The sequence below is a fragment of the Pelophylax lessonae genome, assembly GCF_965119305.1.
Source record: "Pelophylax lessonae genome assembly, chromosome: 7".
Lineage (NCBI taxonomy): Eukaryota > Metazoa > Chordata > Amphibia > Anura > Ranidae > Pelophylax > Pelophylax lessonae.
In genome coordinates, this window is record NC_138774.1 from 151,327,680 (window position 1) to 151,345,400 (window position 17,721).

General features: G+C 45.7%; 1 protein-coding gene across 1 annotated transcript in view; it reads right to left on the reverse strand.

Annotated features, from left to right (window-relative positions):
• LOC309559816 (UDP-N-acetylglucosamine transferase subunit ALG13-like) overlaps positions 1 to 17,721 on the reverse strand; it is a gene marked incomplete at both ends in the record, with an annotated part of 487,662 nt that overhangs the window by 348,368 nt on the left and 121,573 nt on the right. Inside the window, 2 exons of the mRNA XM_082263251.1 lie at positions 3,560 to 3,734; positions 4,620 to 4,701. Coding sequence (XP_082119377.1) covers positions 3,560 to 3,734; positions 4,620 to 4,701 — 257 coding nt within the window. The remainder of the gene's footprint in view (positions 1 to 3,559; positions 3,735 to 4,619; positions 4,702 to 17,721) is intronic.

Sequence of the window (17,721 nt, forward strand, 5' to 3'; positions counted from 1 at the left end):
CCCACCCCAGACCCCAGAGACAGGTGAGGGCGTCCCTTCATGCAGACGAGGATTTGTCCGCAGATCCGGATTGGCCTGTTTTCGGCTTACCCAACCATGTCTTCTTGGAACCCCCACAAGACCTGAATGGCTTAGCTGAAAAGGCCGCCTATGAGCAGTAAATGAAGGCCCCCGTCTATTATGCAGTGCCTTGCCCTTGGTGGATTGGGTATGAAGAGTACTTCCCACCTGTAAGGCCTTTGATTAACTCATCCAGGGAGGATCCAAACAACCTGAAGGTCAAAGTCTTTTTGGAAGCCTGGTCTGCAGACCAGCTTTTTAGCCACACCATGCATCCAATAGCAGCCCCCACCGCAGACAATCTGGCTACCAGTGGAGCCGCATTCGGCGGCGTATTACATATGTACAGAAGGGCTTGGACCATTTGGCCCGTTTGCTCTATCAGGCCCGATGAGAGCTGATTCGTTTCCAAGTCACCTTTCAGTAACATCGCCAATTCCGTTATGGTCTGTGACACCAGAGTGATCACAAACACCGGTTTCAGTATTGAGCCCGCTATCGCATGCAAATGGCAGGACAGACTTAATCCGTCTATCCACTGGGTCTGTAAATACCGGGGAGTCCTCCGCCGGAAACACAGTAGACTTGTTTAGTCTGGAAACTGGATGATCCACCTTTGGTGGCACAGTCCATCTAGCTGATACCGCGTCCGCGAGGAGGTAGCGCCTTTAAAGAGCTTAGGCACCACTAACATTTATTTGATGCGCCCCCACTGTTCATTGACAATGTCAAAAAGTTCCGGAAGTTCCTTGCCCGACTTCTGGGATTTGCGGGTGCCAAAAGACACCTGCGTCCCTGACGCTGTAGAATCAGCCGCCATTTTTAAGGTTTCCTGCACTGACACTAGTGCTTCCACTAGCGTGCTTTCCCATGCGGCTGCTGATGCGGATACATCCTCCTCACCATCAGAATGCAAAGACGCAGATCCACCAGGATAGCATGCGTCTGCGGCAGCAATATCTACCTCAGAATGTGAGGATACTAGAGGCAGGGAATGCATAGGGCGCTTTCTACTAGCAGGATTTTTTAAACCTAAATCCACTTTTGACACCAGGTTTTCCAAAACTGCTATAAATGCAGACAGGGGCTGTGACCCGGAGGGTCCTGCAACCACACTTAGGGGGTCTGTGGGTGAGATTTGGTCCTGGGATTCCATATTTACGTAATACAAAAAAACAGTGTCACTTTAAGAAAAAAAAAAGTGCGATCCACACTGCTGCACCACAAATAACAGCCCTAGCACAGCCTAAAGGAGGGTCAATGAGAAATACCTACAGGGACCCCCAGTAACATACCACCAAAACTATATGGAGGGATATAGAAATGTTCTGTGCAGAGAGAAAAATGATCTAGACATGACCCAGGTATTTCCTGTTCCTGTGTCAGAGTCACCCCAACTTCTCCCTGCTGTCCAGCGATCGTGGACTCCAAGAAAATGGCCGCCCAATGAATTACTATGGGGGAACAAACAAAACATAGCCACCCATGCATGTCAATGTGAACAATTACAAGAGCCAAACTATAGCAAAATGGCAGACCCCACAGCGCGCCATGCGGTCTCCGGGACCCCCCAGGGGGGTCCTTAGACAGTGACATTGGCGGGTTCCCCAGGAGGGGCCCCCACTTACTCACCATACCAACGGCATCAGGTGGGCACCACTCTGAACAGACTTCCACCTGGGGAAGGGGGGGGGGGGTGACAGCCAGGGGGTAAGCTGCTTCTCAGGGTTACCCAGGTCATATGCGCCCCGGCGCATCTCGGGGCTCTGTCATGGTGAGGCCTAGTGCTGGACTATAACCTGCCCACGCTCGCTGGCCAAGCTAGGAGACTTTGAGGATCTAGCATATCCAGTCCGAAACCCAGTCGGCTGTTGCTTGTAGTTCTTTCAGGAACAAAACTAAATAAAAAATAAAGTGTTACAAAAATGTTCCCAAAAAAACCAGCTAAGACTGAAGTCTCAGCAGGGAACTAGGTCCTTCTCCTAAACTAGGCAGAAAAACTGAAGACTATAGCAGAGTGTGTGGGTGTATGCCTGCAGAGATGGCCCCAAAGGCGAGGTTAAGCTTTTTCCTGCCTAGTGTTCTACTCCTGTAGGGGGCAGCATAACCCAATGGTCAAGAATTATATGGAGCTGTGCCTGTTAATGAACGATAGAGAAATAGATTTTTTGGGGGGGAATGATATATAGTAGAATGTGAAAAATATTGTCTTTTTCAGAATGGTCACTCTTTTCGTTTATAGTGCAAAAAAAAAAAAAAAAAATTTGCAGAGATGATTAAATACCAACAAAAGAAAGCTCTATTTGTGGGGGAATTTTATTTTGGTACAGTGTTGCACAACCGTCCAATTTTCCGTTAAAGTATTGCAGTACCAAATCGCAAGAAATGGCCTAGTCATTAAGGGGCAAATCCTGCCGGTCCAGAACTGGTTAAAGAGTCTGTTTAGGTGAATTGCATGCACATTATGTTTCTCCTAATGCTATGCAGGAGTTTGAGTTTATATGACATAATTTAACTGTGTATATGCATGTCTGGCATCCGGTGCACCTTTGTGGTTAAGACAACGTTGTCTTTTTTTATTGGTGATGGTGGGAAGTTACTGTACTTTTGATTTATTTGTTTTTGATATTTTTGTATTCAATAAAAGTAGTTTTTTTTGCTACACATTTTTGTGGTTTCTTCATATAATTTCTTGTAACTATTCCCCAGAGCCTCATTATGGCTCTTTAGGCTAATCTACTGGTATGCCATTTTTTCATATGCATTGTGTTTTTGCCAAAGAGCCCCACTTCAGATTAGTGAGTGGGTAGGTAACTAGACGCCATCATATCCTCAATTTAGTGGAGTTTAACATTAGATGTAGTAGCAGATTTTGATACTAAAATTGAAGCCACACTCCAGGTAACACTTTATCAGCAATCACAGCAACAGTTCTGTTCCCTTTGGGATAAATATTTTACCTAAATAAAAACGGATCATTGTACATTGTCCTGCCAATGATAAATTGTCTCAATCCTCTAACTGCTACATCTGCTTGTTCTGTTGAAAAACTGACAGAATCACCAGATGAAGGCTGCTTTAAAACTGATTCGTTTTTCTTCTGTCTTTGCGTTAAAAAAACAAACACGGAAGAAAAAAAAAACATTAAATCCCTTTGGAAATCTTCACATGGGTCAGTTGCATATTTTAAAGTCCTGCAAGCTGCATTTTTGGTGTGGTCAAAAAAACTAATAAAAATACACGAAAAATGCACCTGCTCGTTGAAAAGGGCCATTTTCAATGGAACTTAAATGCGGTGTGGCTTTGCCACAATAAATTGCATGGCCATCTGCAGTGCATGCAGTTTGTCACTCAAAAAGGAGCAGGAGTGATAATCGCAGCAAAACAGCACTGTTCAGGCACCATGGAAAGTGAATGGCACCTGAACATGTGTTTTACAATTGTAGTGCGATTTGAGACAACTACGGTTTGAAGTTCTCAGCAGTAAGAGAAAAGATACCTAATTTCAGTCAAGGCTTTATGTTCTGCTATGCAATCAAAATTGGCATCTTCACTGCCGGTAGATGCACTGTTACGATTCTTTTTGGTTCCACTTCGAAAAAGCTCAACAGCTGCCATCAGCTCTCGCTCGTCCACCCCAAAAACATCTCTGTATAGGCACTCATAGAGAACAGCTATGAAATAACGACAAGTTAAAAAACATACCTCACAATTCTGTAATGCATAAATTGTTCTTTAGTTAAAAAAAGTTTCCTAAAAACTAATCAGATTTGCAGTTGAGAATTGAGTCTAATGGAATTATAAATGGAATCCTATCTAGCGAACTGATCAATAAAAACCATTACAGTGATACCTCGGTTCACGAACGCTTCTGTTCACGAACAACTCGGTTCACAAACAGAAAAGTTCATAAAAATATGCTCCGGTTCACGAACTCCGCTTCGGTTCACGAACAGGAGCCGCGGCCATTTTAATGCCATTTCCAGGCTATCACATGGTCATGACTTCCTGTAGGAAGATCGTGGAGAGAAGAAGAGGCACAGAAAGAAGTACTGGGAGTACTGTGAAGACACTTTTTGCTTTTTGGTGTGCTTTTTAGCACATACAGTACTGTACAATACTGTACAGTACTTGTGTACAATACTGTATTGTATTTCACAGCCTCCCACCTGCCTTCCTCCATGCCAGAAGTCATCTATAGCAAGGTTAGTGTCCCCTCTTTATACATTACTATACTGTACTAATGTGTATTCTAATCGGTTTCATATTTTTGGGCTTCAAAAACCAAAAAAAAAAAAAAAAAAAAAAAAGGTCAGAACGGATTAACCGGATTTACATTGAAAATGTGCCTCGGTTCACGACCAATTTGGGTTGTTCACAAATTAAGTTTGTAATCCGAGGTATCACTGTATATACAAAAAGGTAGCACATTCATTAGGGTCTATGGTAGAACTTTTACATCTTTCTCAAATGTAAAAAAACATAGCTATTTTTTTAAATGCGGACATTCAACAAGAAGTAAAATGGAATCATACTCATGGAACATAAAACATGCATACCTTGGCAAACTGCAGCAGTTGTTTGAAAATTTTTTGTAAACACCGAGTCATAGTGGCCATTGGTGGAACAGCACAGCATTATCTGAAGGACAAAAAATGGTCAAAACCAAGAACTGAAAAATTCTCATTCACCAACACAAGTGGTAAAAATTAAATGCATAGTTACTTCAGACGTTTTTTTTTTTTTTGTTTTTACCAAATCCCAATTTGTGACTGAAATATACCTTTAAAGCTGTCAATATGCTCTGCCTCCATCTTAATGATTCATTTTCAGGATTCCAGGAGCAGAATTTCCTCACCAACATATTCGCTCCAGCGATGGCATTACATTTGTTCATCTAGTCTGTTACAAACTAGTTCTAGTCTGTTACAAACTAGTTCATGTGGTAGAGTTTAAAACCTGTCTAAATCAGCATAAAAAAAAAAAAAAAAATCTATGCAGTCTGAAGCTATTAGGAATAATAAGGTTCCAAGCTTGCCATGGAAAAGCAGACCAGTTTGTGCACAAGACAGCTGCACTACTAAATCTAGTATGTAAGGAAATTAACTCAGGATATTTACAGATGGATTTTTTTTTCTATGATCATAATATAATGGCATCTATAAAATTGTAGTTAGTTATTTAGCATGCAGAAGTATATAAACTAGAACCCAAAAGTTATACAAGGCGATTGTAGCTGTATTCGTACACTTTCCATGATACTTTTTATCTGCATTAACCATTTTCAGGACAAGCTTTCGGGGTTCTTCCCCCCCCCCCCCTTATTTTCAGACAGTATCCTATAATAATATCAAAAGCTACAGGACACCTACAATACTTTACTGCAAAAAATCTTCAATTGTTGTTTTGTAAAGTCAAAATCTAACCAAACGCTAAAACCTACTCTCTCCAACATTCTAAACCTAAACTATCTAGCCCTGGAATGCAGTAAAGTCAAAATCTAACCAAACGCTAAACCTACTCTCTCCAACATTCTAAACCTAAACTATCTAGCCCTGGAAAGAAAAAAAAAAAAAAAAAAAAAAAAGATCGCTATACTTACCTGTTCTGCAGCCACTCTGGTCCGGTCCCCAGCGGTGGCTGCTGTGTGCAGGAGTGAACAGACAATGGCTGCGAAATGCAGAGAAGGGATCTCACCCATAGACGTAATATGGGGCTCCAGTTGTCAGCTGCATCTCCTGCACACACCTACATATTCTAGCCGCCGCTGACAGCTCAGCCTGGGACTGGACTGGCCGCAGAACAGGCAAGTATAGCAATTTTTTTTATTTACAGGAGTAGATAGACTAGGCTTCAAATTTGGCAGAGAGTAGGTTTAGAGTTAATTATGTTTTGTCTAAACTTCCACTTTAAGAGAAATGACATTTCCATTTTCACCTTTTCATCCTTTAACAAATGTAAAACAAATTTAAAGCCTGAACCCAGTTTTTCACCATTGGTATGTGCTAGTAAAACTATATACATCATTGCAACTACTTAGTGCTTTTTTTTTTTATAAATGTAGCAGGACACTTCTTGCTATTAACCATGACATATTACTAAAGAACAACCCAAAACAAAATTGTCCTACTCCTAATGATCACAGTGAAATCACATATGTGTATGTTATTTGCAACCATCATAGGGCTCAGAAACAATAGGATAAAAAAAGCAAAATGTGCATCTAAAAACTCAACACATAGAAAAAAAATAATAATAAAAACACTAAAAAATTAAGATCAACTACTTACTAATTTTTCTTTACTGATAAGCTCCATGCCCCATCCATACCCCTCCTGTAGGTCCCAACTCATAAAATTAGACTCCCTACCTCAGACCGGCGTTCTATAACTAGATTTCTGCACCTGGGTGGGAGTCTGCTGACCTTGAAATTGTCAGGAAAGGAAAATTGCGAGATTTGATCTTCAATTTTCGATTTTCCCGACAGCACCATGTCGGCCTACCACTGGAAATAAACTAGCTAACCAGGGTGGGATAATGGGGAAACAAAAGGATAATTATGGTCTCTTAGCTGAAAAGATAACCATTTTGCCAAAATTAACAGTTGTCAACAATGACAGATCTGTCTGATGATAATGAGAAATAAAGGAGAGTATGAATGACCATATTGCCGCCTTGCATTTGGACCCAGGAGGTTGAGGTTAAGACAGGGAGATCGCTTTCACAATTCAAGAAGCAATCACTCTGCACAAAGCCGTAGCTCCCTCGCAAGAACCTCTTAGAACCACAAACAGGCAATCTGATGACCTAAAAGTCAGGGTAGCATTGATGCAAGTCTTCAGTGTCACCCACATAGCCAAAAAGGACTAACTTCTTGTCCATCTTCCAGATGAAAAATAGGCAACATGATTTCTTCACCTAAATTGAATCTTTTCAGAATAGAATCCAGCAATGGGAGCAAAATAACTTCTGAAAGGAAGGACGTATAAGGTTCTATATACCCTAGAGCTGCCAACTCCGAAACCCTCCCGATTGAGGCTACTGCTACCAGGAAAGCAGTCTTTAAAAAGGACAATTCCCATGGAGACAACCCCATCATGATTTTTGAAGCAGACAGGTAGTGGAGTACTATTGTGAGGACTTTGTTCATGCCAGGCAGGCAAAGCCCTGTATGAATCAAGAAACCTTAAAAGGTTGTCACATTCATTGAACATGTGAGCGATACACTCTAAAGGAGTTGCTTCCACGCCCCTAATGGCTATATAATAAGCTGCATAGACCGGAGCCAGGCATAATCACCAGAGACAGCGTCGGAAGAGGACCGTAGGAAGTAGAAGACCAGAGGCAGAAGAAGAAGAGCGGAGGAAGAAGACCAGAGGCAGAAGAAGAGCAGGGGGCAAAAGACCAGAAGAGCAGGGGGCAAAAGACCAGAAGAGCAGAGAGGAGAAGACCAGAAGAGCAGAGAGGAGAAGACCAGAAGAGCAGAGAGGAGAAGACCAGAAGAGCAGAGAGGAGAAGACCAGAAGAGCAGAGAGGAGAAGACCAGAAGAGCAGAGAGGAGAAGACCAGAAGAGCAGAGAGGAGAAGACCAGAAGAGCAGAGAGGAGAAGACCAGAAGAGCAGAGAGGAGAAGACCAGAAGAGCAGAGAGGAGAAGACCAGAAGAGCAGAGAGGAGAAGACCAGAAGAGCAGAGAGGAGAAGACCAGAAGAGCAGAGAGGAGAAGACCAGAAGAGCAGAGAGGAGAAGACCAAAAGAGCAGAGAGGAGAAGACAAAAAGAGCAGAGAGGAGAAGACAAAAAGAGCAGAGAGGAGAAGACAAAAAGAGCAGAGAGGAGAAGACCAGAAGAGCAGAGAGGAGAAGACCAGAAGAGCAGAGAGGAGAAGACCAGAAGAGCAGAGAGGAGAAGACCAGAAGAGCAGAGAGGAGAAGACCAGAAGAGCAGAGAGGAGAAGAGCAGAGAGGAGAAGAGCAGAGAGGAGAAGACCAGAGCGGAGAAGACCGGATAAAGATTTTTAATAAAACTTTTCAAAACGTCTCCTGTCATTTACATACACTGCCTTTTATGGGGTGAATGGGTAGGGGTACAATGTACCCCATACCCATTCACATAGGGAGGAGGTCCGGGATCTGGGGGGCCCCCTTGTTAAAGGGGGCTTCCAGATTCCGATAAGCCCCCTGCCCGCAGACCCCCACAACCACCGCATTAGCGCAGCTTCCCCCATTTACTGTTTTTCTGATGTTTGTCACATATTAAGTTGCTGCTACCTTTTTTCCTTGATATTTAGCGCAGTTTCTTCCCCTCTTTTTTCCACCGGCCAGGGTTGTCGGGAAGAGGCCCTTGTCATCAACATGGGGGCAAGGTGCTTTGGGGTGGGGGGATGCAGAGCCCCCCCTGCCTCAAAGCACCCACACCCCCCATGTTGAGGGCGTGTGGCCTGGCATGGTTAGGGGGGTGGGGCCGCTCGCTCGTCCCCTTTCCTGGCCTGCCAGGCTGCATGCTCAGATAAGGGTCTGGTGTGGATTTTGGAGGGGACCCCACGGGCATGGGGCTACCCTCAAAATTCATGCCAGACCCGAAGGGCCCGATTTGGAACCTGGGCGGGACCCCCAAGCCATTTTTTTTCCAATTTTGGCGTGGAGTTCCCCCTCAAGAGTCTCACAGTGCAAGTCGCACCGCAAGTCAGATCATCCGGATCAGACTTGCGATGTGCCTTCCATTCAAATCAATAGGCTCCCATAGGGAACCGTTGATTTTGAATGGAGGCAGAAAAAACACTGCTAAAAGCGACGTGGCCAAACGTGCAAAAACGCCAATGGAAAAAGGTACTGAAAGCACGTTTTTACAGCTGCTTTTTCCTGACGTTCGAAGTGGCTCTGCAGCTCGTTATTTCTGACGCCCTGTGTGCATGGGGGCTAAATTAGATCAAACTCGGATATTGCCAATTTAGTTACACATTTTTTTGGTCAGTTTATGATCTTTTCTAGCACAAAGAAAAAGAAAATACATAATTTTCTCCATTTAAAAGCAAAAAACTGAATTTTTGTAAAATCTTACCGTAAAATTCCTTTCTGAGTCCTGACAGTCGCCGCCCACTCATTCAGTCTTCACCAATGGGTTTCAGTCTTCACCAATGGGTATTGATCTCTTATCCATAGAAGCAAGCTAGGCATAAGACTTGTTAAAAACAAAGTAATTTACATAGACACACCTATGGGGGCTGTCCCACTAGTCCAATACCCCCCTGCTATCAGCCATCCCAACTCAGTTTGGTAGCAAGCAGTTAAAGGCCAAAGAACCCCAAATAGAGGGGCGGGGCGGCGACTGTCAGAGGACTCAGAGAAAGGAATTGTACGGTAAGATTTTACAAAAATTCAGTTTTCTCGAGTCCTTTGACAGTCGCCGCCCACTCATTCAGTCTTCACCAATGGGATGACTCAAAGCAGTGTAGACATGAGGGGTGGGAAACGTAACCGTCATAAAGGCAACGCAGCACCCACGTCAGAGAAAGGAACCTTCCGTGAACAGAAAGGTATCCTCTGGGCAACAGAAAAGCTCAACTGGAGCAACAACCCAGGAAAGCAAACAAACAAGGGGGAAAACCCCCCCAACAGCCAGGGCCCTGCAAAACTAGGGTCCCCTTAAAGCACTGCCGCACACAAAACTTAGCGACCAAAGGAGGCATCTGCCGATGCCAGAACATCAAGTTTGTAGAATTTTGAAAAGGTGTGCACAGACCAGTGGCTTAGCATGGGGGGTGTGGAGGGGGCCACTGGCATCGGGCGCAACATTTAGGCGGGTGCATCCCACGCCCGCCATCTGCGGGATAATAGTGTCCCCCATCCCTTTATTGGGACAATGCCCCGTCCAGCGGTCCGCCCGCCCACTGTTTCCTGCATTTGGCTCCTTTACTGTCTTTGTGCAGGACGAGCGGTGCGGTGGACACTGAAGGTGTCACGTGCGGCCAGGGGGCGGGGCTGGTCGTGGGTGAAGATGGCAGCCGGTGGCTCGGTGCATGTGCAGCACCACACTTGGGAGTCTCTCCCTGGTGTCCGGACCGGCTGCCTCCATGCTGGCTGCTGCTGACACGCTGTGTCTCTCCTCTGCTCCAGATCGCCTCCTCAAGTCCCCAGTGTCTGGACACAAAGAGGTGAGTGATGTGCTGCCTGCCCCGGGGGCCCAAGGAAGTGGACATGGGAGGGGGGGAGATAGGTCAGTGTAGGGGGGGTCAGTGTAGGTGTCAGTGTATGGGGGGGGGGGTCAGTGTAGGTGTCAGTGTATGGGGGTTAGTTTAGGGGGGGGTCAGTGTAAGGGGGGGGCCAGTGTATGGGGGTCAGTGTAGGTGTCAGTGTATGGGGTGTCAATGTAGGTGTCAGTGTATGGGGGGGTCAGTGTATGGGGGGGGTCAGTATAGGTGTCAGTGTATTGGGGGGTCAGTATGGGTGTCCGTGTATGGGGGGGGGTCAGTGTAGGTGTCAGTGTATGGGGGGGTCAGTGTAAGGGGGGGTCAGTGTAGGTATCAGTGTATTGGGTCAGTGTAGGCGTCAGTGTATGGGGGTGTCAGTGCATGGGGGTGTCAATGACTCACCCAGGACAGAGGCTTTTGGAGGGGACTGCAGGTTAGCCTCTTGCCCAATTACTATGGGCTCCGACTTTCAAGGAAACACTACTCTTTGGGAAGTGTGTGCCTGGTGGACCCTTGGAGTGGTCTTGTTTATTATTTAAGTTCATGTTTCCCCAAAAACACACAGACTTTGGGAACCTAGGCCTGGGATCAATGTTTAGGGCCTAGCTGCCCCATTACTAATAGTGACTGCTTCACACAGACTAATAGCAGATTAAGTCATCAGCTCAGGCCACCTGTCGGATCACCTGCTAAAATGTGTTTATTGTAAGTAGGTGTAGTGTGCCTCCTAAGTGTCTTTCACTCATTGTTAATTGTGCCAACTCATCTATTGTTTGCATGTCTGCTAGTTTTGTGTCCCCTCCACCTTGGCTGGTTTAAGGGACTAATTATCTCAAGTTAATTCTATTACTGTCAGCTATTTGTTGCTAGAGGTGGATTAGCATATAGTATAGGTTGGTTGTGCCTTAATTATGTTAATTCTGTTTCTGTATACAATTTACTTTACATACAATACTGTGATCTGACCTGGTGTACTATAATTTAAGGGTGAGTTTTCAATAAACAGTTCCAGTTCTCATACAAGCTATTGTTGGCTAGTTTTGTATGGTCAGCTATATTATCTTGTTCCTATGCCCAGACTGGATGAAGCTGTATACCGACGGAAGCACTCAAGCGGGGTGCTGGACAGTTCCCTCACATTTGGTGGCAAGCGGTGGGATGCTTCCTGCAGTCTGGGACATCCAAACCTCCACTGGGATCCAATGGGATCCAAGATCGGGATAGCAGACTTCAGTCACCCCAGCAGAGATATGGACCTGGCATCAGAGTCACAGGGGCTGCTACGGATCACCTGGAGCTCAGGCAGCGGATTCGGGTGGAGCTCTGGCCTGGAACCCTCCAAGTTATTGGTATATACCAGGGCAAGTGCTTTCCAACCCCAGGGCAACGGGCCAGTGACTAACGGGAGTTGCGTATTGCAGTCCTAGGAGAGCGGCCCCAAGAGCAATAGGTGTGCGAGTTGGATAGGCTTGTCCAGTTCTATCTCCCCCTGGACCATTGATATTGGGCTCTGAAATGTAACACAGAGCAGGAATATTTAGGGCAGACAACAGAATGCTCTACGGAGGGATAGGACTTTGGCGGCCTTGGATTGCTGTGGGAGAGCCTTTACAGATGTTTGTGTGTTTGACAATTAAGAGGAATCTACCCTTGAGTACCTGTGAGAATACAGAGAGGCTATCCTTGGATCTCCTATGGGTCTCAGAGCTTAAACCTGATCTGGAATATTTGCCAAGGAAAGAACAGCACCTGGAAAAGGGCAAACAGGGAACTGCTAAAACACATTCAGTAGCATGCCACAGAACAAGCAGGAGGCTCCGGAGAATGCCGTCCCCAAAGCTGAAGCCCTGGTAACCAGAGTGTCTAGGACCGCTGTCCCACGTCTGCGACAGTTCCAGATGAGAACTGGGTGAGAAGCTGGCAATAACTTCTCAGCAGCAATTCAAAGACTCTGGAGAAGAGGTAGTCATCCTCCATCCCCAGCCACAGAAAGCAGAGTGAATTTTTTCATTGGAGGATGTAACATTTACTGAACTTTCAACTGAAATGCTAAAAACAGGGCAGAGCTATGCTAGCCTCTGTCCAGCACTGGTAACATCTTCTGGGTTCCAGGGACAGGAGACGGTGAACCTCTAACCCCAGACACCAGTTCCAGAGACTGGGGATTTAATAGTTTTCTGCAGACGAGGAAGAAACCAGCCAACCTCCAACAGAAGCGCTGGCAGAAGGGCAGAGAACTACAGACCTCTGCCCCACACCCGCAGCAGTTCTGGAAGCCCAGGGTGAGAAGGTGGTGGTTCTTGTTCCCCAGTGGAAGCCAAAGATGAAGGGAGAGGAGGAAGCGATTCCCCCCTTCTCAGCAGCATATCCACAGTTTAGGAGAGGAAGCGATTGTCCTCCCTCCTCAACAGTCAGCCAGAGCGAAGGAAACGGTCTTCCCTCCCCAGCAAGAATCTGTGCACCTGGGTGACCATGACAGAGGAATGTCATCCCAGCAGCCAGATGAGGGTGCGGGAGCAGCCGGCTCATCTCCCCAATGGCAGCTACAAAGTTCAGTAGAGAAGGCGACTGTCACTCCCTAGCAGCAGATCAGGATTTAGGGGGGGAGAAGGGAGAGGAGATCATCTCCCCAGTGGAAGATACACAGTTTGGGGGAGAAAGTGGTCATCCTACCTCCCCAGCGGCAGATCCAGATCCCTAGCGGCAGTGAAGGAAGCTGGCCAGCCTCCCTCCCCATCAATTAGCCGAAGCGGATAATGCGGGGTACCCAACTGAAGTACACGCAACAGGGCAGAGTACCGCTGGCCTCTGCCTAGCCCCCACAGTGTCTCCACGACTTAAGGGAACTAAAGCAGTCTCTCCCCAGTAGCAGACCAAGCCCCGGAATGGTAAAGACCACCCAGCTGAAGAGCCGACAGCCGGTCAATGAGCTCTGCCCTACACCTACTGATGACAACTATCCCTGCAGCCAAGGATGGAGATCAAGTGGACTAGGAGCTCACTCTGCCCGACTAACATGTCCAGACCAGGTGGAGGTCTGGGACCTTGTTAGTCCACTTTTGATGGGGGGGGGGGGGATGGGGGAGGATCTGACAGACTCACCTGGGACAGAGGTTTTTGGAGGGGACTGCAGGCCGACTAGGAGCCCTGGCATTCAAAGGAACACTACTCTTTGGGAGCTGGTGTCGGGGATGGGGCTCGCAGCAGCTCTCTTCCCTGTGCTCAGGCTGCTCAGCTGTCAGATAATTATCAGCCCTCATTGTTTCCTTAGTGGCTCAACTGGTTATTTGCTCATCAGTCCCGCCTAAAGCCAGCCCATTTATCCACTTAAGGACCAAGCCTATTTCCAATACTTGTTTACAAGTTAAAATCAGTATTTTTTTGCTAGAAAATTACTTAAAACCCCCAAATACAATTGGGCAAAAAAGTATTTAGTCAGCCACCAATTGTGCAAGTTTTCCCACTTAAAAAAGATGAGAGGCCTGTAATTTTCATCAACGGTATACGTCAACTATGAGAGACAAAATGAGAAAAAACATTGTCTGATTTTTAAAGAATATGCAAATTATGGTGGGAAAATAAGTCTGGTCAATAACAAAAGTTCATCTCAATACTTTGTTATATACCCTTTGTTGGCAATGACAGGTCAAACGTTTCCTGTAAGTCTTCACAAGGTTTTGACACACTGTTGCTGGTATTTTGGCCCATTCCTCCATGCAGATCTCCTCTAGAGCAGTGATGTTTTCTCACAAAGCCACTCCTTTGTTGCCCGGGCGGTGTGTTTGGGATCATTGTCATGCTGAAAGACCCAGCCACGTTTCATCTTCAATACCCATGCTGATGGAAGGAGGTTTTCACTCAAAATCTCATGATACATGGCCCCAGTCATTCTTTCCTTTGCACGGATCAGTCGTCCTGGTCCCTTTACAGAAAAACAGCCCCAACGCATGAGGTTTTCACCACCATGCCTCACAGTAGGTATGGTGTTCTTTGGATGCAACTCAGCATTCTTTCTCCTCCAAACACAATGAGTTGAGTTTTTACCAAAAAGTTCTACTTTGGTTTTATCTGACTATAGGACATTCTCCCAAACCTCTTCTGGATAATCCAAATGATCTCTGGTCAAACTTCAGATGGGCCCGGACATGTACTGGCTTAAGCAAAGGGACACGTCTGGCACTGCAGGAGTCCCTGGCGGCGTAGTCGGTTACTGATGGTAGCCTTTGTTACTTTGGTCCCAGCTCTCTGCAGGTCATTCCCTAGGGTCCCCCCCCCTGCAGGTCATTCCCTAGGGTCCCCCCCCCCCGTGTGGCTCTGGAATTTTTGCTCACCGTGCTTGTGATCATTTTGACTCCACAGGGTGAGATCCTGCGTGGAGCCCCAGATCGAGGGAGATTATCAGTGCTCTTGTAGGTCTTTCATTTTCGAATAATTGCTCCCACAGTTGATTTCCTATTCCAGATTCAGCCTTCCCAGCCTGGTGCAGGTCTACAATTTTGTTTCTGTGTCCTTCGACAGCTTTTTGGTCTTGGCCATAGTGGAGTTTGGAGTGTGACTGTTTGAGGTTGTGGACAGGTGTCTTTTATACTGATAACAAGTTCAAACAGGTACCATTAATACAGGTAATGAGTGGTGGACAGAGGAGCCTCTTGAAGTTAGAGGTCTGTGAGAGCCAGAAATCTTGCTTGTTTGTAGGTGACCAAATACTTATTTTACAGAGGAATTTACCAATTAATTCATTAGAAATCCTACAATGCGATTTCCTGGATTCTTTACCCCCATTCGGTCTCTAATAGTTCAAGTGTACCTATGATAAATTACAGGCCTCTCTCTCATCTTTTAAGTGGGAGAACTTGCACAATTGGTGGTTGACTAAATACTTTGCTCAACTGTATATAGTTATTTTTTAGCAGAGACCCTAGAGAATAAAATGGAGATCGTTGCAACACTGTCACACCGTATTTGCGCAGCGCTCTTACAAATGCAATTTTTTGTGAAAAAATACACTTTAAATTAAGAAAGAAAACCGTGAAGTTAGCCTAATTTGTTTAATATAATGTGAAAGATATAGTGTTACGCCAAGCAAATTGATACACAACATGTCACACATGTCACGCTTCAAATTACACACGCTTGTGGAATGGCGGCAAACATTGGCACCTAAAAATCTCCATAGGCGACATTTTAAAAATTTCTACAGGTTACCAGTTTAGTGTTACAGAGGAGATCTAGGGCTGGAATTATTGCTCTTGCTCCAACGATTGCGGCGATACCTCATGTGGTTTGAACACCATTTACATATGTGGGCACGACTTGCCTATGCGTTCACTTCTGTGTGCGAGCTCGGAGGGACGGGCGCTCTAAATTTTTTTTCTTTTTTATACTGTCCCTTGAAAAAAAAAAAAAATTTGTTTTGATCACTTTTATTCTGATTACTGTACAAGGAATGCAGGCATCCCTTGTAATAGAAATAAACAGGACAGGTCCTCTTTAATGTGAGATCTAGGGTCAAAAAGACCTTGGATCTCACATCTAAACTAAAAAGCTAGTTTATTACCTGATAACTCCTTTTCCAGGAATCCTTCAGGACGGTCACATGAGAGAGATAGGCTCCACCTCCTGCAGGAAACACAAGCACACAAGTTTAAAACAGGCCGCCCTAGGCTGCCCCCTCAGTTGTACAAAGATTGCCTTGTTTTCCAACACGAGTGTGCTGACATACTGATTTATTATATTATATCAATGAGGGTGGGGGTCTACCATCCTGGAGGATTCCTGGAAAAGGAGTTATCAGGTAATAACTAGCTTTCCCTAGTCATCCTCCAGGACGGTCACATGAGACCCCAAAGATTTATACCTAGGGTGGGACTACCGCCTGCAGGACCTTTCGACCAAAGGTCAGATCTTGGGCGGAGACCAAGTCAATCCTGTAATGCTTTGAAAAAGTAGAATCACTGGACCAGATGGCTGCTCGACAAATTTGCTGAATGGAGGCCCCAGCTCTCTGCCCAGGACGTGGCTATGGAGCGAGTAGAGTGTGCCTTCACGTGTGTTGGTACACCTTGTTTTTGATTGTCGTAAGCCATTTTTATTGCGTTTTTTATCCATCTGGCAATGGAGTTTTTGGACGCTGGTTTTCCTTTATGTATCCCTCCGAACAGTACGAATAGATTCAGGGATTTTCTGAATTGTTTGGTGGTTTCCAAATAGGTTAGAGTGCACCTTCTAACGTCCAGGGTTGCGAACATAGCCTCTCCTTGGTTAGCCGAATTTTGGCAAAAGGATGTCAAGATGATTTCCTGAGATCTGTGAAACTCTGATGAGTTTTTAAGAAGAAACAGTGGGTCAGTCCTGAGTATGATTTTGTCTGGAAAGACAGTGAGGAAAGGCTCTTTATTGAGAGTGCTTGGAGCTCACTGACCCTTCTGGCTGAAGTAATTGCTATCAAAAAAGCCGTCTTGAGTGTCAGGTTTTCTACAGAGGCTTCCGAGATTGGCTCAAAAAGGTGTTTGAGTCAAAGCCTTGAGTACCAAGGAGAGGTTTCCATGGTGCCATGGTGTCTCGATTGGGCATGATCTCGCTATAGATTTGAAAAACCGTGTAATTAGCGGGTTTGCACTAAGCTGGGTATCCAGAAAGACAAAGTGCAGCAGTGTGTACCTTGAGGGTGCTTACCGTCAACCCTGCTTCTGCTCCGTCCAGTAAAAACTCCAGCACTGTTGCTATGTCTTGTAGGTCTCTGTTTTTCTGGCGCATGTTTGCTGAGTACCTATTCCAGATTTTCCCGTATATTTTCTGTGTAACGGGTTTTCTGCTATTTAAAAGGGTTTCTATCACTTTTGCAGTGAGGCCTTTTCTTCGTAGAATGCCCCGTTCCAACATCCACACTGTTAATTTTAGGGTTTGAAGTTGAGGGTGATGGGCTCCTGACTGGTGAAGGTCGTTCTGTAGTGGCAAGGTCCAGGGTTCTGCCTCTGTCATTTTCCTCAGGGCGGAGAACCAGGATCTTTTTGGCCAGAGTGGTGCTATGAGAATCACTCTTGCTTTTTCTGTCCGGACCTTCCCGATTGTTCTGGGAAGTAATTGTATGGGTGGGAAAGCGTACCCCAGCCTGAATGGCCATGGGAACCCTAGGGAGTCTATCCCTAGGGAGTCTTTTTCCCTCTTCAGAGAAGCATTTCTCCACCTTCTTGGTGTTCGCCGAGGCGAAGAGATCAACTTCCGGGACTCCCCATTTCCTGACGATTTTGGCAAAGATTTGGTCGTTCAGTTGGCATTCTGTTGGGTCTAGCGGTTTTCTGCTCAGTGTGTCCGCTAGTGTATTGAGCGAACCTTTTATATGTATCGCTGATAGGGATTGAATGTGCGTTTCTGCCCAGGAGAGGAGCGCATGTGCTGTCCTCATAAGGGTCTTTGATTTTGTACCTCCCTGTTGATTGATGTATGCTACTGTCGTCACGTTGTCTGACAGTAT